This window comes from Leopardus geoffroyi, chromosome E1, assembly GCF_018350155.1.
Source record: "Leopardus geoffroyi isolate Oge1 chromosome E1, O.geoffroyi_Oge1_pat1.0, whole genome shotgun sequence".
NCBI lineage: Eukaryota > Metazoa > Chordata > Mammalia > Carnivora > Felidae > Leopardus > Leopardus geoffroyi.
This window is the reverse complement of record NC_059330.1, coordinates 40,178,196-40,203,620: the sequence shown is the minus strand read 5'-3', so window position 1 is coordinate 40,203,620 and position 25,425 is coordinate 40,178,196. Positions and strand designations below refer to the sequence as shown.

The following is a 25,425-nucleotide window of genomic DNA, read 5'->3' as shown; positions in this document are numbered from 1 at the left end:
GCCCCACCGGGATGATCACGACACTTTCCCGAGAGCGCGATCCCCATGTCTCTCTTTCTTAGTAGCATCCAGCTGAAAAGATGCCCCTGATTCTTAGGCTTTCTGTCTGGGTCTCGGGTTCTGTTTGGATCTCTCCTCCCTGAGATCACTTCTCCCCCTAGGTAGGGCGGTGATGCAGGTTTAGAAGGCTCTGAGGTTCTGTTTTCCAGCTCCTTCGATTTATAGCACTGCCAGTATCGGTGAAGCTTCTGGCACCCACACATTTCCTCCTTAAGGGGCAGGCCTCTTCCCACAGGGAATGCTCTCATTAAAAGGAAGAGCTACCCCACGGAACTGCGGCCCTTTCTCAGGGCCCGAGCGGGCGGGGGCGCAGCGGGCATTGGCGGCACAGGGCCAGGTGCTGTGGTGTCCGGGCGGCCCCGCCCGGGTAATGAGGGCCCAAGCCCAAAGCTGATCCTTTGAAGATGTGTCCTGAAGCTCTCCCCTGGTGATCAATGACAGGAGCCCAGAGTCCTGCTTTAGCCAAATGACTAGCTTAGCCTCTTTTACAAGGAAAGGAGCTCCTTATTGGAAACCATATTATAAATTAATTAGCAGCTTCCTCTCGGGCTGTGTATAAACATCCACACCACCCCATGGTGACTTTCTAGCGTGAGCCCCCTCATTCCAGGGGTATAAAAAGGCCCGAGCAGGATGGGGTCTGTGGACACTGACAATCCAGGTAGCTGCCGCTGCGAAGGGGCCACCCTGACATGGTATCCAACTGCTCACCAGCTTCCATCAAGAGCTGCCCGCGGCCCCCCTCTGTCTGCCCCAGCAGCATGAGCTGCCGGCCCGAGCTGTGCCTGGGTTACGTCTGCCAGCCCATGACATACGTGCCTTCTGTCTGCACGCCCACCACCTACCGGCCAGCCAGCTGCCTCTCCAAGACCTACCTATCCAGCTCCTGCTGGCCCAGCAGCTGCCGGCCAGCCAGTGGTATCGCCAGTTCCACGGGCACCTGCAGCTGGTACTGTGAAGGGACGTTCAATGGCAACGAGAAGGAGACCATGCAGTTCCTGAACGACCGCCTGGCCAACTACCTGGAGAAGGTGCGCCAGCTGGAGCGGGAGAACGCGGAGCTGGAGAGCAAGATCCAGGAGGCCTGCCAGTCTCAAGTGCCCACCCTGTGTCCTGACTACCAGTCTTATTTCAGGACCATCGAGGAGCTCCAGCAGAAGGTGAGGGCAAGCGGTGAACGGACTCACCGGGAAGGCAACCGGAAGGCCTGGAGCTCCAGATTTGAATCTCATTAGCTTATTAAGCCTCATTCAGGGGAAAGAGACTTCCCCAGGGCATAGGATGGTCTCACAGTTTGAGGGTTCAGCTAGAGTCCTTAACATGGAAAGAGGTCTGGGATCTAGACTCAGTTCTACCACTTTGTGGCTTTGGGAGGGAGGCCTTCCCTTCCCTAGGCCCCAGTGTCCTCATCTGTAAACTGGTGGCAGTAATGGTTCACGCCTCGGGGGTCTGTCCAGAGGATTCCATGAGTTGATGCACGGGAAGTGTTTAACACAGCCTCTGGCACACGGTGAGTTTTTAGTCAATGTTAGCGCTTGTTAAGGCTCTGCCTGTCCCACGAAGGACTTCGGACTTAACGACATTGTTTCCTTCCACATTGTTCACTGCGACCAAAGTGGGGCGTTTGGATTTATGAAGAACCTAGGTGCTTCAAATATAAACCCTAGTAGTTCTCCAAGGACTAGCAGTTCACCAAATATTCCCCAGAGTCCCAGAGAAGAGGGTCTCCTGCAGGGATGGTCATCAGGCTGCTGAGTCCCTTCAGCTGCCAGCTTTTCCTCTGGGCTCTTTTTCCTTCTTATTCTGAACGCACCCCCTCTTGTGCCTTGGCCCCCAGGTTCTGTGCACCAAGGCAGAGAACGCCAGGATGGTCGTGCACATTGATAACGCCAAGCTGGCCGCCGATGACTTTAGGACCAAGTGAGTCTGGCCCGGCGATGGTGGGGTACCCCCCCTCCCCCCCCACCTCCCCGCACATCTTTGGGGGCAGCTGTCCGTCAGTTTCAGGGAGGGTTGGAAAAGTGCCAGTGGCTGCGGGTCTTCCCTGAGTGCTGTATTCAGTTTCAGCCCTCGGTTGCTGACCCTGTCCCTGTGCAGGTACGAGACGGAACTGGCCATGCGGCAGCTGGTGGAGGCCGACACCAACGGCCTGCGCAGGATCCTGGACGAGCTGACCCTGTGCAAGGCCGACCTGGAGGCCCAGGTGGAGTCCCTGAAGGAGGAGCTGCTGTGCCTCAAGAAGAACCACGAGGAGGTGAGCCCTAAAATCAAGCCGACGTGGCCCCGGGAAGCGGAATGGGAAGCACGTGGGGTTTTGGGTTGGATAGACTTGGGTTGAAATTCCCAGGCTTGCCGTGTGTTGTTTCTGTGACTTGCCCAACTCACTGAACCTTTCTGAGCCTCCTCGCCTGTAAAACGGAGCAGCACTATGACACGGGGCTACTGCAAGCATTCCATGAGGTCATGGGTGTGAAACACCCGTCACTTGGTCCCTGCTCAGAAATGCAAGCAACCTTCTCTTCTGCATTTCCTGGTCTTGTGTGACTGCCAGATGCTTGTGTTTTTCTCATGAGAATCACTTTCTGGGGGCAGAGTGGTGCCTGAGGCCCAGAGGGGGTTGTGTTCCAGAACTCACATGGAATGGCCTGTCCCTCTCCGGAAGGCTCGGCCGCTGGGGCTCTTCCAAGGGAGAGTCAACTGCAGTGGTTTTCTTTCTTCTGACCCCATCCTATCCTTCTTCTTTGCTCCTGTTTGCATATAATATACTTAATCCAAAATCCATCGGTCGACACTTTATTTTCTGACTTTCCTCCTCATCTCCGGCACATCCGCGAAGGGAGATCGCTCCCTCCTGGGCACCTGTGTGCTGCATAGACCACCGGACCTCTGGTGCTACGCCCCCCCACCCTCCGCCTTCTCTGCATCGACTCTCAACCTCTTGAGTTGGGATTTGAAAGAGCAAGTGCCTCTGAATCCTGGCTGGGTTTCCTTAGGCTTAAATGCAAAATAACAATCAGTCACCATGTACTCACTGGGTGCCCTAAGGTGCCTGACTCATCCTACTTAAATCAGAGAACTGGGAACGGCACCAAGAGGCCACTAATGAGGCATTATCGCATACTCGGGCAGCCTCTGAGACAACTTTCTCTCTTTGGCAGCCAAGCCTGGGGAGGCGTCTGCTCTCAGGCCTTGAACCAAGTGAAGCCAGGCTCCTGCTGTCCTCCCTCCCAGATGAACACGGGCCGGGAGGGTGGCTGGGAATACGGGGGCATGGGTTTCCCATTCTGGCCCGAGGAGATCAGACAAACCCTGGCATTGCTCTTGGCTTCTGCCAAAGTGACAGGAAGTGTGATGGAGCCCTGCCGCCATCATGGGAACATCCGGTCGGAGCTGCAAGACCACAGAGCTTCCGCAGAGTGGACGGCAAGCCTCGCAGGGCCCCTCTAACATAGACATCCTAGCATCTTTCGTCCCACCATTTTGTGTCTCCCTGGGGTGGTGAGTGGGATCACGTGACCTCACACTCGTGCCTTTTCAGGAAGTCAGTGCCCTCCGGTGCCAGCTGGGGGACCGCCTTAATATCGAGGTCGACGCCGCACCGCCCGTGGACCTGAACAGGATGCTGGAGGAGATGCGTTGTCAGTATGAGACTGTGGTGGAGACCAACCTCAGGGACGTGGAGGAATGGTTCAACATGCAGGTGGGCCTCTCGCAGGTGGGCCGGCCTCCCTAGGGTCCCTGAGAAGGCTCTCCTGCCCTTCTCCTGTCTCCCCCTTTGCAGATGGAGGAGCTCAATCAGCAGGTGGCCACGAGCTCCGAGCAGCTTCAGAGCTACCAGTCGGACATCATCGATCTGAGACGAACGGTCAACACGCTGGAGATCGAGCTGCAGGCCCAGCACAGCCTGGTGGGTGCTGCCGGGTGGTCTCTGGATCCCAGGCGGCAAATGCGCTTAGGTGCCGGCATCCAGGCGGGGGGAGAGGGCCCCGATTCAGCCACCACGGACGTTTGCCCAGCTGACCTCTCCTAGGCTGAGGTTGCTCCCAAGACCCATCCCAGAGATCAAAGGGGCTTGTCTCAACCCTGACATGGGTTAGGTGGACAACTGTCAAACACAACTCCCCAGGAAGGCGTGTTCTCTGCTTGGTCTGAACCTTCTAAACGCAGGCTTCCTACTGGAGTTTTAAAAACTCCCCATGCTTAGTTCCTCTCTGGATGAGTGAAATCAGAGTCTCTGGACTCTGTGGGGGCCGGGCACAAGGACCTTTTAAAGGCGCTCATCATGTGACTTCAAAGCACAGCCAGGGCTGAAGGCCACAGATCTTGACGATGCTGTCGGGGAGGAGCCTGGGGAACCTCAGATCCAAAGTCTGAAGCCAGACCGAGGCTGAAGAAGGAATAAGGGGTTTAGGGTCACGGGGACCTGGGTTCACATCCCAGTCTGTTACCTGCCAGCTGCTTAAGCTTGAACAAGTCATTCAACCTTCCTGGGCCTCCGTTTCCACAGTGACTTAGGTAGGGAGGGGGTCATTCCCAACCCCAAAGAGAGACCTGGCTTTTCTTGGTTCTTTCTGAACCAGGAGAATAGGTCTGCTTCTCAGCTACTGTGTCTTTCCTTTTGCCGTAGAGGGACTCTCTCGAAAACACCCTGGCGGAGACCGAGGCGCGCTACAGCTCCCAGCTGGCCCAGATGCAGTGCCTGATCAGCAACGTGGAGGCCCAGCTGGCCGAGATCCGCTGTGACCTGGAGCGGCAGAACCAGGAGTACAAGGTGCTGCTGGACGTGCGGGCCCGGCTGGAGGGCGAGATCAACACGTACCGGGGCCTGCTGGAGAGCGAGGACTGCAAGTGAGTGGGCCCAGCTGAGGCTGTACACATGGGTGCAAACATGGGTTTGGAGAAGGCTATAGGAGGCTATAGGAGAAGGCTACAAGGGCTTACCCAGGAGATAGAGCCCTGTCGTGATTAAGAAGCAGTTAGGAAGCTGGTCTGATCCAAAGAAAGTCAGGCAGGTGTTCATGCTGCCATCCCAAACCTGGCCCACTGGAGGCCACTGTGCTCCTTCCCAAGTCAGCAAACTCCTTCCAAGGGCTTCCCATGTACCCGGTGCCATTAGGGATGTGGAGACAGATGATGACGAGGCATCTGCTCTCAGGTTGTTTCCGTCTGGTTAGGGAGACGGGCAACTGGAGATCATACTTGGGGGAAAGATTTTTCTGCACTTGAGAGGACCAATAGGTGGCTTAACGTGATTGGGCTATGGCGGGAAGGAAGGAAGACACAAGAGGTCAGTGGGGCCCGTTCATGGGGAACCATAAAGGCCATGCTGGGGAGGGAGGACCTTATTTAATAGGCAGTGGGATGCCCTCATTTTTGTTTTGTTTTGTTTTGTTTTGAGGAGGAAATGATAGAGTTTGCTTAACGGCCTATCTCCCCAGTGAGATGGCAATCATCTAGAACTCCGAGATCGTAGAAACTATTTTTATCTCCTGCGCCTGGCATGTAGTAGATGCTTAGTAAATGTTTCCTGAGTGAGTCAGTGAAAGCTCAAAGCTGTTCTTCAGGAAGACGGCACAGGTGGTTGCAGGAAGTAGAGGGAAGAGGGTCCAGGCAGGGAAACTGTCCACGAGGTCCTGGTCATGTGAGCAGTGGGGAGAGTCGGAATCCGGGTGGGGCAGGCGCTCAGCAAGGCCTGGCGGTCACCTGGGCACAGGATACCTCGGGCCCGTGGACACCTGCTGGGCTGATTACTGTTGTAGACAGTTTCTTTTTTTTTTTGTTTGTTTTTGTTTAAAAAAATTTGTTTAAACATTTTATCTTCTGTTTTGAGAAACAGAGAGAGACAGAGCATGAGCAGGGGAGAGGCAGAGAGAAAGGGACACACAGGATTGGAAACAGGCTCCAGGCTCTGAGCTGTCAGCACAGAGCCCGACGTGGGGCTTGAACCCACGAACTGTGAGATCATGACCTGAGCTGAAGTCGGAGGCTCAACTGACTGAGCCACCCAGGCGCTCCCTGTAGGTGGCTTCTCAGTCCACATTCAGCTTTGCTTGTCTGTCATTCAGTTTCACCCTCTGGGGCAAGGGTTGCAAAATCAAATGCTTTTCAAGGAACAGGGTGCTGACGCACATGTGGGACGTGGGTCACGGTGGGACTCTGGGGAACCAAAGAGCGATGTCTACTCCGGCGAGGGCGCCACCCCCGATGAGGACCGTTTCTACCGTGTGAGAGGCACGTCCAGTACGGTTGGATCTTCTGACTGCTCACGAGAAACTGGGAATCTAGGTGTCTTTTAAATGTTAAATTCTTCTGATTTTTAAACATTTTCAACAAATGAGAAAAGAATATGGTGCTGGCCACACAAAACATATTTCAGGCTGGATGTGGTCCCAGGGCTCCCTGTCCAGTTTCTGGGCTGTTTGGTTCCCATCTACTGTCCAGGCTGTGGTTTCTGGTTTTGAGCCCACACCTGTCGGTCTCTGAGATCATCCTTTCTCCTTTTGCCATGTCTTCCTTCTGTTTTAATTACTGAGTTCACCTTATCCAACACATTCTTATTAAGTGCCTGCTCCAGGCCAGGTATGCAGGATGTGCACGCATACACGGCTGCTGACCTCACTGTTTAATGGGGAGACAGACCGTAACAGGACAATCACACATCACTCTGGGAGGGGGCACACGGTACCTTCGTTGGGGGATTTGACACAGAGAGATCATGGAGGGCTTCAAGGAGGATGTGACAGTTGAGTTGAAGGAAGCTGCTCTCCATCCTGGCCCAAATGGGAGCCACCGAACGTTTTGGGCAGGGAGTGGCATACTTATATTTGTGTCTGTGGAAGATCACTCTGGCCACGATGCTGACGGTGGTTAGGAGGGGCCGGGGTGGGGCTGGGGAGGCCAGTTAAGGGTTACACAGGCAAAGATGACGGAGGTGGGATTAGGGAAGCTGAGTGGAGAAGGTGAGCAGCGGGTGAGTTTGCGAGGCATCTGGGGGCAGAGCCACGCACGCGTTGCTGCCTTGGGCTTTTCTCTAATCCTGCCCCCTGTGCCTGTCTTCCGCAGGTTGCCCTGTAACCCGTGCTCCACTCCCTCCTGTCCCCCTTGTGCACCATCCCCCAGCGTGCCCCGCACCATCTGTGTGCCCCGCACCGTCTGCGTGCCTTGTGTGCCCTGTCCTCAGGTCCACTACTGAAAGTCCCTCAGGGTCGGTGGATCCTGGACAGACCGGAGCTGGGAGGCTGGAGCCTCCTCAGGCGGAGTCTGACCCCCATTCAGTGGTCAGCAAGGAAGCCCTCCAGCTGGGAGGTGGGCTGTGTGCTACATGCTCGGATCTGCAGGGGGCGCCCCGGGCCCCCACGTCTTGGAAAACTGCCTCTCACTTCCACAGCCAGACTGTTCTCTTGGCTGATGTTTCTGGTTGTCTGTGCTGCCTCAAGGGCACGTGCTGTTAGTAAACTGGCAAATAAAGCCTCATCCAGTGGCCCTGCAAACGCATTTTTCTCTATTTGTCGCCTTTGCTGCTGTATCCACCAGCCAGTTCTACTCAGTTGGGCTCAAGAGGAAAGTGGCCAAATTCTATACTTATTTTTGGGCCTCGTCTGTTTCCACGGAGGCTTGGGAGGCATTCGCTAGAAAGGCCCGCATGCCATAAGCCAGTTAGAGCCAGGCAATCTGTCCAGAGCCAAGTCATAAAGGAATAAAGAGAAGAGGGAGATAATTATGCCTGAAACCTAGGCCAAACTACTGTAATTGAGAAGAATACTGTTATGACCCCACCTCCCCACCTCATTACAGCTGTTACAATGGGATCATTCATTCATTCATTCATTCAAAAAGTCTTCACTAATGGCCTACTTACATGTAGATACCCCCAGGGTCATCCCCCAGATACTTCCTTAGTGCCCCATTTAAACCTTGCAACAACTTGTGAAAAAAAGTACCATTATGTCTCCCCTTTGTAAATGAGGAAGCTGAGAGCCAGAGAGGTTAAGAAACTTGCCCAAAGGTCATCCAACTAGTATGTAGTGGACCCAGGACTCAGTATAGGCTGTGAGGCCCCAGGGATAAATCAAGCAATTCGTATTCTGAGTCCTCGTATTTGCAAACTACAGCTCTATGCAGGGAGGGGCTACCAAAAAAAAAAAAAATGCAAGTGATCCCCACTGTCCGGAAGCGTATGATTGGCGACGGAGCTGGGGCCAGTGTAAATAATAATAACCATGACCACCACTTCCTAAGCACATACGGTGCACGTGGTACCGTGCCGAGCACATTGTATAGACCGGCCTATGCGGCTTGCACAACCACCGTGGAAGGGGGGCCTCGTGTCCATTTTAGAAATGGAAAACCGAGGAGTGCAGAATGGGTTAGTCAGTTGCCCAAAGTTACATGCAAGGATCAAGATTCGAACCCAGGTCCAGCTGTGTGCCCTGAAGCACTCATTCGAAGCACTCCACTACGTGGCAAATTGCTACCTAGAAAGAGCATGTGCTGGGGCGCCTGGGTGGCGCAGTCGGTTAAGCGTCCGACTTCAGCCAGGTCACGATCTCGCGGTCCGGGAGTTCGAGCCCCGCCGTCGGGCTCTGGGCTGATGGCTCAGAGCCTGGAGCCTGTTTCCGATTCTGTGTCTCCCTCTCTCTCTGCCCCTCCCCCGTTCATGCTCTGTCTCTCTCTGTCCCAAAAATAAATAAACATTGAAAAAAAAAATTAAAAAAAAAAAAAAAAGAAAGAAAGAGCACGTGCTAACAACGGCTGGGACAAAGTACTAGCCTGGGGAGAAGGCTTCCTGCAGCTGGTGGCATTTGAGATGGGTCTGAATGTCTACTGAGCAAAAAAGAGGTAGAGCCGCGTGGGGTCTGCGTGGAAGCCAAGGTCTGGCTCCAGACGCCTTGAGTGGCCTTGCTGGCTGGAGCAGCGGGTCCCTGTGGAAGGTGGGTGGGAATAAATCTCATGCGGTAGGAAGGTGTCAGACCACGGGGAGGCCCCAGGTATCTCTGATGGAGCCTGGACTCCATCCAGCAAGCTGTGGGAGGGCTGCTGTAGGTTCTGAGCCCAAGGATGGCATGGCCGGAGTGGCCTTTTAGAAAGTTTCACCGAGGAGTATAAAAAAGATGGCTGAGGGGCAGGGACAGAGCTGATAACTAGTATGTGGAAGAAGCTAATGGGGCCTCAGCTCAGGCTGTGACAGTGGGAAGGAAAAAATCAGGGCTCAATCTGAGAGGCTCAGCAGAGGACCTGACTTGGCATGACTGGCCATGGTGGATTAAGAGGAAAGGGCCAGAAACAGGAATCTTGTACACCTTTCAGAACCTCAACTTCTAAACACACTGTTCTTCTTTAATGAGCTGAGGTGATGTTTCTATTAAAGATCTGCCCTCTGGACTTGCCAAGAAATGATGAGAAGTGAATTGGCTCCTGGAGCCACCTGGGGCTCTCAGGACAGGATCCGGCATGCAGGCTTGGCAGGCGAGGCTGTGAGCCTGATGGGAGACACAAACACACTGCTTAGCCAGCTTTGGTTCCTGAGTGGGGAGGTGAGGGTAGCATTTCGGTGATCTGGAATGCCAAGAGAGAGGAGCTTCTGGCCATGTGGATATTCTCATAACTGAGTACAAACTGGCAATCCCTCTTAATTTCAGGCCCCGTGCAAATTTGTCTAGAATGTGCTTAGCTTCATAAACACAGTAGACTGAACAGAACCAGATCTATGGTTCTAAAATCCTAGACCTGTTCTGTCTTGTCCACTATGGTAGCCACAGACTACATGTGGCTATTGAATTTTTAATGAAATAAAATTGAAAAATTCAGTTCCTCAATACACGAGCCACATTTCAAGTGCTCAGTACCTACATGTGGCTAGGGGTACCATACCAGAATGCAGATGTAGAATATTTCTGTTATTCCAGAAAGTTCTATTCAACAACACTATCCTAAGCTATCAGAATCATACGGAGCCTTCCAGATGATGTGGCCCAGCCTCTCCCATTTATGGATGGCGAGTCTAAGGCCCAGAGAGCTGGAAAGATGCACTCACCAACCAACAGGTGGGAGTCAAAGTAAGTGCTCTCACGCCAAGCCTAGCGGGTCTCCCTGATGTTTTCTCCAAGCACGAAGGTTTATTATTATTTCAGGCTAATAAATACTTTTCCTTTTGCCTTCTTTCCTGTCCCTAAGAACAGAGATATTTTCTCTGAGATGCTGAAACTCCTTCCCAGGACTGTAGTTCCCAATTAAAAAAATATCTGGAAACCACCAAATTCAGAATCTCCTTATCCTTGGAGCCTTTGGCTCAATAAGAGGACAGACTCAGGCTGTGGCCAGGAGCAATGACACAGGGGTTGTAGGCCAGGAGTCCAGGTCCCCTGGGCCCTTTGGGGACTTGTGCAGGCTCCTTTTCCCTCAGAGCATACTGTCCAATCCAACCTGGTTCCTCTTTCCACCTTGTGTGTCATCTGACTTGCCAGGACCTGTCTGACAACCCAAATGCCTATTAAAGCTTTTTATAGGATACCAAGCCCCAAGGCTCAGGCGCAGTTAGTGCTGCCCCCTCTGCTGGCCATGGATGGTCGCCATCCTCTGTGTTGGGATGATGCTTCCAAGCTAGAGAGGTTGACGGCTATCCTCCCTCCTGGTCCATCTCCACTTTGTGAGGGATGCAGAAGCCACGGATGTAGACACTGGGGAATATTTCTGCCCACCAGCACCGGGACCGCCTGGAAAGTGGACCTCGTGTTACACCTATGGGGATTCTCAGAGGAAGTCTGTCCTCCTATCAAAGCATTTGGATTTCATTGACTCCACTTTACAGGAAAACTTAGGACCACGGTAAAGTAATAAAACCTCTGTCGTATTTGATGTTTGGGAGAAACTCCCACAGGGAGCAGGATCCTCCCTGAGTGGGGACTGGAAAAGAAAGAGGGCATGTGTTTCAAAGATGAGACTTTCCCTGAGGCATTAAGGAGACTGGTGCGCAGCCTTGGGTCTGTCTCTCACTGTCCAAGGGCAAGGCCTCCTCCTGGGCGTGGGAGTGAGGGCCCACGGGGCAGAGCTGGGTTCGGGGAAGCTTGGCCAGAGGGTGACGGCTTCCAGAGAGAAAGGCCCAGCAGTCGGACACAGTGACTGGCAGAGTCACCAGGACAGCTCGTGGACTGAATGACACTGATTGGCACCCTCCCTATAATATTGGGAAGACTTCTCCGGTATGATCAAAAAAAGGATATGCTGAGCGGTAACTGGGAAGATCATTAACAATAAAACAATTCTCGTCTGGTGTTTCATAAATTTTAGCACATGAGTGTGATGACCTCAGTTTTGCTAAATAGAAATGTCCTACGATCATTTGCATTCTATCCTTTTGAACAACTGGTCGAGGCAAATTTATTTCCAAATAGTCCCTGCCCCTTAGCCCTAAATAAGTAACCAAATACCCGGATGAGCCTCTTGCTATAATGGAAACAAACCATCAGTGACTCCGGCTTCAAAAAACATCTCCTGGAATCCTAGTTCCGCCACCACACACCGTGTGATTTCTGCGGGTCTCCTAACCTCTGTAAACTGCAAGCTCCTCCCCCTTTGGAAAGGGGGGTAATTCTACCTCCTTCACCGAGTTACTGGGACAGAATGCATCCGAACTATCATGATAGTATAAGTGCTCAATTAATGCCAATTAAAGAAAATCTGCTTTGGCTGGCACACAAGTCCCCCCACTTCCCCGTTCTGACTTTCCCCCCGGTGACTTCGGCAGCTGAGTTACTTTCTGGAGCCTTTGGACACCCAAGTTTCAGAAAGAACAGAAGTAGCAGCAGTAACGAGGCCACCACACCAACCACCCCCCCACCCGCCCCTACCCGGGCACCTTTTGCCTTGCTCTGAGGTTAAAGAGCATCTGGACGACTGCCGGTCTCGGTCTAAATGTCTTGGGGCAGGGGACGGTGCAGTGCCCACTTCTGGAGTCCACCTGGGCAATGCCCTTCCCCTGCCCCAGCGCTCTGGCTCCAGGACAGGCTAAGGGTCTCCCCACGTGCTGTGAGGGGTCCAATTCTCAGGCCTCATTCGTTGTGTCGTGTAGAGTGGGGTTAGCGGGCTGCAGCTCACAGGTCACACCCAGCTGCTGTCTGTTTTGGTGAATATACTTTCACCGGGACACAGCCACACTGTCTGCGTCTGCCCCGCGCTGCAACGGCGGGGACGAGAAGTTTGGCGCAAACAGCCTGTATGGCCTGCGAAGCACAAAATGTTTACCGCTTGGCCTTTTAACAGGACAGGTTTGGTGTAGAGGGAGAGAACGGGCTGGAGTCAGGAGCACCGGGCCGCAGTCTGGACCCTGTGGCTGACTTGCTCTGGGTCCCCGGGGAGCGCACGGCCCCTCTGGTCTCTGGTTGGGGCAGGAAGGGGTCGAAGCCACTCTCATTTTCCTTTAGTTCCAACACGTCGGCACCCCTCCGTTCTACTGCCCCGTCTCTCTGGGCGCCGGCGCTGAGACCAGAGGCCCCCGCGCTCACCGAGCTCTACCTCTCCCGGGTGACTGTTGCATCTTCAAGGCCATGCCCTTCCAGGGAGACGCCAGATGGTCGCTCGGGGAACAGAACTCAGCTTCTCCAAAGAGATGACATGAAACCTCCCTTTTAGCAACAGAGGGCACTGGCAAGGAGCGCAGTTAGCCCTCTCTGATTTGAGGGGAGGGGGGGAGCTACTCGTGGGGCCGGCCACTGCCTAAGGGCGGTTTCTCAGGACAGGCCTGGGTCCGGTTACCACCTGACCCAGCTACTGATGGGCAGCGCGGAGGCCCAGCTGGCCGAGGAGCAGCCGAACTGGCAGTATCGGGTGCTGCTGGACGTCAAGGCCAGGCTGGAGGGCGAGATCACCACGTGCTGGAACCTTCTGGAGAGCAAGGACTGCGGGTACTTGTGAGGCTGAGGAGGGCCAGTGTTTGTGGCATCTCCAGGATGTGTGTATTGTGACCATCCTACATCACACACCTGCCCAGAGCTCTTGAATTCCTTCCTTCTCAGCCACGGGTGCCCCCCTGTCCCAGCGGACACTTGGGGTTCTGCTTCCTCAGGGTGCCCAACTGCTCTCATGCCTGGCCCTTAATTTTGGTTCTTTCCTTTTAGCCGGCGGCCTTGGGCCATGAGCAGGGTGAGGGAGAAGGAGGAATATCTGTGGCCGGAACGTTTCTGATGTGCTGGGCACTTCGTCTTCCTTCACTGAATCCATGCAACATGATAAGGCCTACCTTAAATTTTTCTTTCTTTCTTTTCTTTCTTTCTTTCTTTCTTTCTTTCTTTCTTTCTTTCTTTCTTTCAGATATGCCACTTTGATTCCGTGTCTCCCCCTCTCTCTGTCCCTCCCCTGCTCATGCTCTGTCTCTCTCTGTCTCAAAAATAAATAAAAACAGGGGCACCTGGGTGGCTCAGTCGGTTAAGCGCCCGACTTCGGCTCAGGTCATGATCTCGCAGTTTGTGAGTTCGAGCCCCACATCGGGCTCTGTGCTGACAGCTCAGAGCCTGGAGCCTGCTTCGGATTCTGTGTCTCCCCCTCTCTCTGCCCCTCCCCTGCTCATGCTCTGTCTCTCTCTGTCTCTCAATAATAAATAAACATCTAAAAAAATTAAAAATAAATAAATAAAAACATTAAAAAAAAAAGGGGGCGCCTGGGTGGCTCATTCGGTTAAGCGTCTGACTTCGTCTCAGGTCATGATCTCACGGTTTGTGGGTTCGAGCCCCGCATCAGGCTCTGTGCTGATAGCTCAAAGCCTGGAGCCTGCTTCGGATTCTGTGTCTCCCCCGCTCTCTACCCCTCCCCTGCTTATGCTCTGTCTCTCTCTGTCTCAAAAATAAATAAAAACATCTAAAAAAATTAAAATAAAGATATGCCACTTTTCTTTAACTAAAAAAAAAAAAAATCTGACTGGATTCCCCTCATCTCTATCAGGCCTAGTCAATTTTGCTTGTGCCATAGCTGAAGGAGTATGTGAGGGTTCTAGGCACCCCAGTTTGTAATTGAGGAAACTGAGGCTCAGAGAATGATGGCAGCAAAGAACTCATGTGGCAGGAAAGTATTTGGAGTGTTGCATGTGGGAAGAGCACCTATGTGTGAACAGAAGACCCAGTCCTCTCTGACGCGCCCTGTTGTCTCTCTTCCTATGGGTTTCAGCATTATTTTCCCTAAGACTTAATAGCAGGCCATGCAGTTAACATTACCGTCCTTGTTATTGTAGATGAAGATACGGGGCTCAAAGAACGTAATTGGCCCCGGGGCCTGAGCTAGTAAGGCAGGAGGGCAGGGACTCAGGCCAAGTCTGTCTTTTCTTAGCTGCTGGGCTTGAGGATGGACGTCTCTGTGCATCTGGGTTGCAGAATGCCTTCGATCCACACGCCGCTCCCTCGGGCGACCCACAAGCGTGTCCCGTGACCTGCACCCCACAAGCCCCACACGGCACCTCCTCCTTGAGCCCACCCTGTGAGCCCAAGGCTGCCATGGTAGCAGCAGATCCCGTACACAGGGCAGTGGGGACCTTCCTGTCGCCGCACATGACAGACACGGGAAGCCGGAGACTCCCCCGTGGCTGACACCCACCTTACAGACGGCTCATCTCTGGGGTGGGGCGTCCCTGAGGCTCTGCGGCTTCTCACGACTTCCGCTTGTGTTTTGACGTTCAAGTTCTCTCAGCGGGGCCATTTTCCTTCTGCAGCACTTGGGGAGCTACATCTCTCTTCTGGCTCCTGGCCAATAAGTTAAAAGGATAAATTAATAAATGAAGCTGCCTGTTGTGTGTGTCTACTGTTGTCAGGTTATTTCACCGAGTTACAGTGGGCACCTGTGTGGTGTATTTTAAACTATGGCTGTGATCCATTGATGGTCTGTGCAGTCATTTTAGTGGATTTTGATCAGCTAGAGAGAGGGCGAGAGAGAGAGAGAGCAAGAGAGTGAGAGAAAGAGAGAACAGAATAGAAAATAATATGTATGTGTGTTTTGCACATGTATAGTTGCAAAATGTGCAGTGTAATTCTTACTTGGGTTGTGCTCAAGAGTTCAAGCCCATGGTCTGTTCCAGAGCTTGTATTTTCAGTGGGGAACCAGGGACCAGAAGAGCTGGCTGACTCGCTCTGGGCCACCTGGCTAGTGAGGGGCAGCGCTGGGAGCAGAGGCTGTCCAGAAATACCCCCTCCTTAAATGAAAACACAGCCCTAATCCTGCCTTGTCAGCCCTAGAAGGAGGCTCTCCTGGGGTGCAGAAGGGGCCAAATAATTAGGTCCTGCCTTTTGGGTCACCTGTCCTCAGGCACTAAGTTCCACGGCCAGGACTTGGAGCATTCTGTCACTCTGATACTGGTCAAGAGTGCATAAAGGACCCCAGATTCCCTGTGGCTGGGTGGAGGATGGGTGGTTGAGAGGGGATTCAGCTCTACCTTGATAATAGCAAAAGGGATCTATGGGACATGAGTCTAGAAGACCCAACTCACAGCCTGCTTGTGGGGCACACAGACCTGTCCAATCTCATGGTTCTGGGAGGAAAGGGATCTTGTCCGACACCCTCTCCTTCTAGCTCCCATTTCCCTCTGTCTGCTGGATACCATACTCAGCCCCTGGGCTCCCAGGAGCTCCTTCCCAGACGCTAGGCCAAGGAGGACCCAAGCCCTTGAATGCTTCTTTCCTTTCTGTGAATTCCCCTCCTCTGCAGGTGAGGGACATATTGGATGGGTCTCCACGTTGCCCAGGGGAGTGGCTCTACTCTCACAGGCTTCAACCACACACCAGATTCAACATTATGACCCTGGCCATCCCTTTATAGGTACCCGAAGAGTATGAGAAGGCGGATTCCTCACAGAGTCCCCCTCCCTACCTCCCCCCAGCCCCCCGGTGGCTGGGTGCTCTTTCTCCTAGACCTCTGATGGTCGTGGGGAAGCTCTTGTGAACAAACTCCTTACTGATTCTGCCATGAAGTGTATGGAAAGTTCTGCTGGGTAGGATACATAAACACTGTACAAAGACAAACGCATGGAGGTGCAGGGAGCCTGGCTCGTTCAGAGAGGGCATGAAAGTTCTGCACCCCTCCCCACATGTCTTGCCCTATGTGTCTCTTTATCAGGCTATTCTTCGTGTCCTTTATCATATCCTTGATGCTAAACTGGTAAACATGAATGTTTCCCTGAGTTCTGGGAGTCATTCCAGCAAATTATCAAACCCAAGGAAGGGGTCACGGGAACACTGAGTTATAGCCAGTCATTCAGAAGGACAGGTGACAACCTGGAACTTAACGATTGGTGTCTGAAGAAGGGCAGCCTTGTGGGACTGAGCCTTTACCTTGTGAGATCTGATGCTAAATCCAGGTGGGTAACATAGGAATTAAATTGAACTATAGGACACCCAGCTGGTGCCACAGAGAATTACTTGGTATCCGGAATAGACAGCTGCAAGGGAAAAGTGGATTCTGCTCTGGGGCCATCCGCAGGGTAATGGGTAATGGGGAGAAAGATGATAACATGTCTGAAGGCCTCAGAGTGAGTGTGGCACCACCTCCACAGGCCACTGTGGTGCCTTGTCACAAATGTCTCCCCTACTCTAAGGCAGGGACTGTGTCTTTTATAGACGCACTCTTAGTGTCTAGATGATGTCATGGTAGGAGGAAAACAACATTGATTAAGTGGATAAACTTTGTGGATTATGGAGCTGGATCTAAGAAGCCTGATGGTAAAATCCTATCTAATTTGAATAAAAGTGTGCTTTTTCCATTCATCAAAGCCTCAAGAGTTGCATACCTAGAATAATAGATCATTTATTACTTATTATTATATTATTTATTACTCTTCTTTTAAGAGTCTTCATGATTTTCTTGACCTACAGTTTTCTCTGGCACCACTTCCTAACACCCAGAGGACACGGCAGGATGAGGCTCCACACACAGGAGCTGTCTTTGACGTTTGCACCCCCTATATTATGTGATGGGCGAGGTTCCCTTACAGGGCACAAACCCTTGGATGCCTCACACATCTTCCTGCAGCAGGAGCCACAGCGTAGAAAAAGTAGGCTGCGGGCTAGGCACGATTCCTGGGGGCTAGTCTACAGGTCCACACCTTTCCCTCCCGCTGGTTGAGATGCATCCATCTGTAACACCACCATGTTTGAAAACAGCATCCCAAGACCACAGCTCTGCCTTTCCATCTGCAGTAGGCTTCCTGCTTCTAGAGACTGGTATTTTGAAGTCAGACTCAGTGAGAGAACTGTGTGCACACAGGTGAGTGAAGGAGGGCTACAGGCTTCTGTCTCTCACACTCTGTCTTCGCCACTTCTTGTCACTGACTCTGGCTCATGTTTGGTTACCAAGGGCCACAGGGACTCTTTTTAAAGGGTTGGGAAGAAAGGCAGTCTTAGATATGAGGGCAAGGATCTTCACCCCACACTCACCTCCTTTGAGAAAAATGCAACTCAGTGGAACCAAGCAGCTTTACAAAGAGACACGCAACATCAGTGTCATTATGCAAAACAGCACACTCGGTTGAAGCCCAAGCCAGGACCATGATGAAGCTTCAGTACAGAGGAGCATCACCCCGACATAGAAAGCCTCAGTGGTGATGTTACGCAGTAACAAGTGTTGTGTATTTTGAGATGGAGGAAATCACGAGTTTTAGCTAATGGAATGAATCCTGCCAGAGAATAAAGTCAAAAGATAGATTCGATTTAGCGGGTCAAAAGAAATGACTTTATAAGTCTAGTTCCCTGGTTTATAGAGAAGCTTGTTGCTATGTGATGAGACAGAGGAGAGTAACAAAGCAGTGTTTGAAGATGTAACCTATGCAGATCGCACCCAAAGGCCTCTGAAGGATGAGATGGGCTGGCCTGGTGAGGTCTTCTAATTATGATGTCTATAAAGAGTTATTCATTGATGAGCTCTGAGTAACCCTTAGGACAGAGCTGACCACTAGTTACCCTTCCTGGGAAACCCATTCTGAACAGAAGTCTCAGACTTCTGTATTTCTTCTTGATAGAACTCCAATAGTTTGTTTCATATATACAGATCTGGTCCCTATAGAGATGTCTATTCCGCTTTTGCTCAATGCTTAGAGCACTGGAAAATATTCATTTTCACGAAGATTTAGTTATAACCCCCATACTGACTCTGATAACTTAGTTTTACTCCATATTAGGTCTTTCTCAGTCCTAGGGGGCAATCTATCTCCTGCCACAAATTTTAAGAGAGAACTTTTGGGACCTTAGTAGTCAGCAGTCTTGGCTCTCTGATGCCAAGAGCTAGTGGGGTATGAGATGTAGTATAATAATTTTGGGGATGGAGATTTCTCCTGGGCATCCTTCTGCATGGTCCTTGGAGAAGCCTTGCCCTATTGTTCTGGTATCTCAACATTTGTATTTTCTGAGACACAAAGGATAATATAGAATGTTAAATTCTTATTTTATCTCTTAATTTCAACTTCTTGTACAATTTCTAGACCTTATAATCTTTCTTAATTCTGGCAATGACACACTTATTCCCCTATTGAGGGGTGTGCAAGGTGAAGAGGACAAGAATGGGCTCTGGAGTTGAAAGAAACTGATATTAACAACAGGCTTTGCCACTTTATAAGGGGGTTGATTTTAGAAAAACAACTTCATGTCTCTGGTCCTCAATGTCTTTTCTTTCTTTTGTAAAGTTATGGTAAGAATATCCACCTTACAGGATGGTAGGAAGGATTAAACAATATGTTGAAAAGCCCCCTAACACATATGTTAAGTACTCAGTAAAGAATTTTAGAATCAAGGAAGAAGGGCAGGAAAAACCACCATACTGACTCTGATAACTCAATGTCCATTGAGTTTCACAGCCTTGGAATGTAAAAAGATTATTGTTCATTTTTGCTTGTTTCTGGCTTATTGAGCTTATCTTTCCTGGTCCAGATCAGGCAAGGTTCAAGGTCACCCTTGTACTGATGATCTTTGCAGACAACCTATTTAAAACATCCATGGCTACCTAAGTTTGGGTTGCTTCCTGATGGACAGGAACTATGTCAGGCTTAACTAGTTGTATGACAGGGGCATGGCATAGTGCCTGGCACATGGGTTGTGCCACCAGATGCATGTTGAATGAATGGACTTACCAAAGTCTTATTGCCCCTCAAAGTGAGTTTGAAAGGCAAAGAGAAGAAAGAAGAAATGTGAAGTTTTTGATAACCAAAACCCATAACATCTATCAGCCCCAAACCAGGCTCTTCCCTGGATAGAGAAGGCTGGTTTAGTCTTAATCCAGGTGGGCACCATTGTTCTCATAGGGTTTATCCTATGACCAACAGGAACAGTCATGCCTTCAGTGTGGGCACATCAGCTCTAGTCAAGGTATGAACATCTGATGGCTAAAAGGATTTTGTTCTTTGAAAAATAATAAAAGTTTCTTACTTCCCATCCACAGACAACCTGATATCAAAGAGCCAGGAGGCACCTCAAATTCATCAACATTCCTTTAATGAGGTGAGGAACTCTTAATGGTAAACCAACAGCTGAGTAACAGGATGACAGTACAACAGTAGGTAGAGAATCAAGGCGCTGAGGTCAAAGCATTGAGCCAACACCCACCTGGGATGGGGTATAAAAGGCCTAGCAGGGAAAGGGGTTGTCACACTCAGTGGCTTGGCCTTCGCAGCTGCTCTGAAGCTCCTGTGCTACCTCAGCCCACACCATGACCTCCTGCTACATCAGCTCATCCCGCTGTCTGGGCAGCACTCAGATGCCCGAAGCTGCAAATGTCTGCGGTTCCTGCATTGACGTTGGGGGCCAGCCTGGGGCAGAGGCCAAGGCTGCCTCCCTGTGCCTGTCTGCCACCCTGGCACATGCCAACCGGGTGCGTGTAGGGACAACTCCTCTGGGCCGACCCAGCCTCTGTGTGCCCTACAGCTGCCAAACCGCTTGCCCCTTGCCAGGGACCCGAGACATTCCCGGCAACATCGGAGCGTGTGGGAACTATGGGGAAGGCGCCCCGAACGGGCACGAGAAGGTGACCATGCAGTTCCTGAACGACCGCCTGGCCAACTACCTGGAGAAGGTGCGTCAGCTGGAGCGGGAGAACGCGGAGCTGGAGACCAAGATCCGAGAGTCGAGCAAATGCCACGAGTCCAGCGTGTGTCCAGACTACCAGTCGTACTTCCGGACCATCGAGGAGCTCCAGCAGAAGGTGAGGTCTGAAGTAGCCTGGGGTACGCTGGGTCTGAGGAAGGTGGAAGGGCATGGCAGTCAAAAGGCCATTGAAGACTCAAGGGTCTTTGTGCTCTTGGGTTCTCTTGAGCATGAGCGTAGATGTCACCCATAGAGCTGGAGCCCAGAGTATGATGTTTTGTGCATGAACTGTCTTCCTGGTTTTCCACAGATCCTGTGCAGCAAGGCTGAGAATACCAGGCTCATTATTCAAGTTGACAATGCCAAGCTGGCTGCCGATGACTTTAGAATCAAGTAAGTAGGGCTGGAAGAGGTCTCAGAGTGACCCCTTCCTCTACCCTAAGTCACAAAGGCCAACTACTTAATTGACTGAATTACTGTCCTGTTTCTTCTTTCCTAAATTCTCCAAATAAAAATTTTTATTACAAACAAAGCTAATAGAAAGTGGCTGAGAAAAAAAAAAAACACATCAAATTCAGTATGTATGGTGTAGCCTAGAGTTCTGCCTCCTTCATTTACTTCTCTAAAATGGAAGGTAAGGCTGCTTCAGCTCACTCATCAGGAGCAGAATAAGGTGATTTCAAGAATAAACTGAGCAAGGACAGTCACTGAATTTCACATGTAAGTTAGAGGAACCATTTACAGATAGGTCAGGGTCCAAATTTATCTATGGGGACCTCAAATACCAGGCATTTCTACCAGACAAAGGTCAGAGATAGACAAGTAGCCCAACACAAGGAATAAGGGAGCAAATCATTGACCAGGTACCTGGATGTTGCTTAACCTAACGGTGTGAGTCCTGTATTGGATCCTGAAATACATGATCTCATGCAAGCTAATTCATCTTTTGGAACCAAAGTTTCTTCAATGCCCAATGGTAAAAATGATACCTACTATGAATATCTTGCTAGACCATGAGCTGATTGAGTAGAGGGGTTGAGTCTAATTAATCTCTGAAGCCAGTGCTGAGCACAGTGAGCAAATGAGGATCCTAATTGGTGAAGGAAATGGAAACTGGGGGCAGCTGAAAGGGGCTGTCCTTGTCATCCTGCTGACCTTTCATCTCCTGTCCTGGAAGGCACGAGAGTGAGCTGTCCCTACGCCAGGTGGTGGAGGCGGACATGTGTGGGATGCACAAGCTCCTGGATGACCTGAGCCTGGCCAAGGCCGACCTGGAGGCCCAGCAGGAGTCCCTGAAGGAGGAGATGCTCTGCCTCAAGAGCAACCACGAGCAGGTCTGGGCTTGGGGCTGCAGACCCATGGGAGAGGGCACTGAGCAGAGAAGGGAGCACCGCCCACCCTGTGGCTGTAGGATTAGAAGCCAGGCTCAGTTGGCATCAGGATGAGGGGTTGATCTGGGTGTGGGAGTCAGGCTGACTCTGTAGGATGTAGCAGATGTAGTGGTGGGGGTGGGGGGGGCGGGTTCCTTGTCTCTAAAGATTTGCCTTGTGAATTTAGGAAGGCGACCCACTGGGATCTTCCCAGTGGATCCTGGACAAGATCTTTCACATCGTGCACAAGTGGGCTCACCCCTCGTGCTGCTCGTCAGAGAAGGGGTTCAAGTGCCATCTGCTCTGTCCAAGGCCCTTTCCTCACTCAGAGTGTTGGTCCTTCTGTGCCCACAGGAAGTCCACATCCTGAGGGGTCAGCTGGGAGACAAGCTCCAGATTAAGCTGGATGCGGAGCCCACCGTGGACCTGAGCAGGGTGCTGGACGAGATGCGGTGCCACTACGAGGCCATGATGCAGACCGGCCACAACGACGTGGAGCAGTGGTTCCAAGATCAGGTGAGGGTGCTGCCTTGGAGCAGGGAGGGCCCCCCGGCTTCCACCTGGGCAGGGGGGTGATGTGATATCTCTGTGCACTTGTGCTTCAGTCTGAGAGCATCAGCAAGCAGGACATGTCCTGCTCCGAAGAGCTGCAGTGCTGCCAGTCGGAGATCCTGGAGCTGAGGCGCACGGTGAACGCCCTGGAGGTGGAGCTTCAGGCCCAGCACAGCCTGGTACGGTCCTCTGCCCTCACCGTGCTGCTGGTGCCACGGGCCACGGCCTGGCAGCAGCGTGTCTTAGAAGTCCACTCATCAGTCCCACTAACAATCAGAACTCAGGGGCTGGGTCCCTCTCTCCCCGGGGGAGATGCCTCACCATCAAGGTTGGTTTGACCCCGAAATCCGGTTCCTTTAAAAAGTCAACTCCACTTCCTTTACAATAAAGGGTGGTGGTTCAGGCCCTTGTTCCACAAGACGTCACTGGGTGTCTACTTGGTCAGGTACTGGGAATACAGGGATGAACACTTCCTCCAGGTAGAATTTTGTGAAAAGTCGTGGTGATATGGGCAGCGATTTCTCCAGAGTTCTGGGCATGTCCTATGACATGGTGAGGTTGGCCATGATTCCTACTGCTGAATTTTGGGACACCTCGGTCTCTTACCCGGTTATTTGCCACTACAGAAGGATTGTCTGCAGAACTCCCTGTGTGAGTCGGATGCACGCTTCGGCACCGAGCTGGCCCAGATGCAGATCCTGATCCGCGACGTGGAGGAGCAGCTGTCTGAGATCCGGGCTGACCTGGAGCGGCAGAACCAGGAGTACCAGGTGCTGCTGGACGTCAAGGCCCGGCTGGAGAGCGAGATTGCCACGTACCGGAAACTTCTGGAGAGTGAGGATTGCAAGTATGTGTGATCTAGGCACTCTTGGCCAATCATTTGCCCAATTCTTATGAGTTCCTTACGGTAACAGTAGTGTTGTCTACAAGCCAGAAGGCAGTCTATGCTCCTGTTGAGTGACCCATTGCCCCTCCTCTTCTCACACTCTGCCTCATTGACAGAATATGAAGGGAGTGAGGATCCATTGCCAGGTCTCCAGTGGGGCTGCTTGGCTAGCCATTCACTGGTGAGAGTAGAAACATGGCTGTATCTTGAACAGGCAATTTGAGTATAGATCCCAGTAGGTTTGTTGAACTCACTTTTGCTCTCTTTTTAATCTTTGTTTGTATTTTTTATCTTGTAGGCTAGAACCCGATTCTCGATTAGAAAACCTTAATTCTGGATGACATTGTAGATAGAGATCCCTCAGTCTAGCACTAGGGGTGCACAATAGGGGGTCAATGGCTAGGGCATCTGTTGGGTCCCCGTCTTGTAGTTTTAAAGAGGGGGGACTCCCTCCTTGTGCTCTATCACACATGATTCATTTCCCATCCCTCACTTCATTCACCTTTTCTCTCTCTCCACAGACTCCCTTGCAATCCATGCTCCACCTCTGCTGCCTGTGTGACTCCCCCCTGTGCACCTCGTCCAAGCTGTGCCCCCCGCACCACTTGCGGGCCTGGGTCGACCTGTGGAGTCAGCACCGGGAGCCGATTCTGAGTGCCCGTGTGCCAGCAAGGGTGGTTAGAGCAAGGGGATGCCTAAAGAGAAATGCTTGTTATACATCCAGAAAATATGGCTTCTAACTATTGCTGACTTTCTGCATGCAGAGCCTGTCCAAAGGCCACAAGATATCAGGAGAAGTGGAATCTTGGTCAGGAGGCTTCTTTCCCAGCTCCAGATTTTCCCAGATTAGCTGCATGCTCTCAGTGGCCGGATCCCAGCCACCACTGGTGGGACTATCTACATTGGAGAGACTCAGGCATTGGATCAGACTGAAGAAGTATCATGGGGTGAGGATGGGGCAGGACCTGAAACTGCATTTGCATTTCAAGCACCAACTTTAGCTTGAAAAATTTCCAGTTTGTGGCCAGGAAAGTGAGAAACAAACCTCACTGTTTGGGCTCCCCGCCCCCCCCCCCCCCGATGTACTGATTCTGTTTCTAACATCTGCAGCCCCAGATAATGGCCCCAGTGAGGGGGGCCATGAAACTAGATATGACATATGTGAACAATTCCTCATCCACTTCCTTCCTCCTGTCCTTCTGCCGCCCCGCCTTGGAAGTGGCTTCATTTCCTCTCTAGTGAGGTGGGAGTTCCCTGTATCAGATCTGAGCTCTCTTCACTCAGAGTTCCTTTCTTTGACAAAGGACCAGGCTGGCCTCTTGCTATGTAAAAAAAACTTTCAGATTAAGAAATCTCTCTTCTCTAGAAATCTGGACTCTCATAACTATTGTCTGGCTATACTTCTCTCTTCATCTAATTTTACAGTAAAATTTGGACAATGACTTTATTTTTTTCTAGTAGTTTCTCCTGAAATATTAAACCATTGCTGAGCCTGATGATTTAGGGTGATGGAAAATATATTATTACAATATTTTCAAAGTTTTTATTCTTATTTACCTTCTCTGCTCCCACCTCGTGTCTTCCCACCCTCCCCCTTCCTGACCACAATGCCACCACATTAGCCAGTATGTTCCATTGGACATCCCTGAGACTGGACCCTGTTCTTCCTCCTTCCTGGAATGCTTCCCCTCTCTTTCTTGTTATTCAGGCCTCAGCAGAAATGTCACTGCTTCTGAGAGCTCTTGCTTGGCCGTCAGTCCACATACTCAACAGCCTCGTCACTCTCTGTCTTGCTTATTGTCATCATCAACAGCTAAAATTGCCAGCTCTTCCATTGTTTCCTCACTGAAATGCTTCCTGGAGATTAGCATTCGTGCACTGCTGCTTCCCCGGAGCCTAGCTCACTGCTTGGTACAGAGTAGATGCTTAATAAACATCTGTTGAAAGAATGAATGTGTCTTCCTGACTTTATCTCTGACTTGTTACGGGGCTTGAGAATCATCACTTAACTCAGCGTTTTCCCCTGCCATACAGTGAGGGTTATGTCATCTTTCCCACTCACATCCTAGATCTGTTATGGGTTCTAGGATTAAGTGAGATGATAGAAATTTAAACAGTCTGAAAAGGAGAAAGCACCATATTGACCTCATGCAGAGCCAGTGTCATATAATTAGGAGTGTGGGTGCTGAGCCAGACTGCTCACAATTCACCTGTGGCCTCAGGCTGTTTCCTCTGGGCAGCTAGAATTAGTTTCCTTTAGCAGCTATAGGCGATCAGAAATGAAATTGTGTACTTAATAACTTGTTTTCCAGAGCAAATTTGATTTGAGTATCTGTATTAGTTCAAAGAATGAGAAAATTTTGCTTCGGGGTAGAAGGCAGAGCCTTCTTAGCAACTCCCTTATATTGAATCCATCCAAGAAGACAGGGCCCAGTTGTATGGGTGCTCTCATTTCCTTTTTCCCCCTTTGGGTCCACCAGTGGTGACGTGATGTGCAAATGTACCTTACTGCCCTGGG

At 51.3% G+C, this 25,425-nt stretch overlaps 2 protein-coding genes across 2 annotated transcripts; both read left to right on the top strand.

Moving 5' to 3' along the window:
• On the top strand, positions 1-7,550 carry KRT32 (keratin 32). The gene is made up of 7 exons (XM_045488841.1): positions 1-1,220; positions 1,898-1,980; positions 2,158-2,314; positions 3,599-3,760; positions 3,842-3,967; positions 4,688-4,908; positions 7,123-7,550. The coding sequence occupies exons 1-7, from the start codon at positions 753-755 to the stop codon at positions 7,250-7,252; spliced, it is 1,347 nt and encodes a 448-aa protein (XP_045344797.1). The 5' UTR covers positions 1-752; the 3' UTR covers positions 7,253-7,550.
• Positions 7,551-19,483: 11,933 nt separating this feature from the next.
• Positions 19,484-24,856, top strand: LOC123603700 (keratin, type I cuticular Ha8-like). The gene is made up of 7 exons (XM_045488852.1): positions 19,484-20,217; positions 20,410-20,492; positions 21,277-21,433; positions 21,824-21,985; positions 22,075-22,200; positions 22,648-22,868; positions 23,429-24,856. Exons 1-7 carry the CDS (start codon positions 19,726-19,728, stop codon positions 23,559-23,561), a joined length of 1,374 nt encoding a protein of 457 aa, XP_045344808.1. The 5' UTR covers positions 19,484-19,725; the 3' UTR covers positions 23,562-24,856.
• The last annotated feature ends 569 nt before the right edge of the window (positions 24,857-25,425 follow it).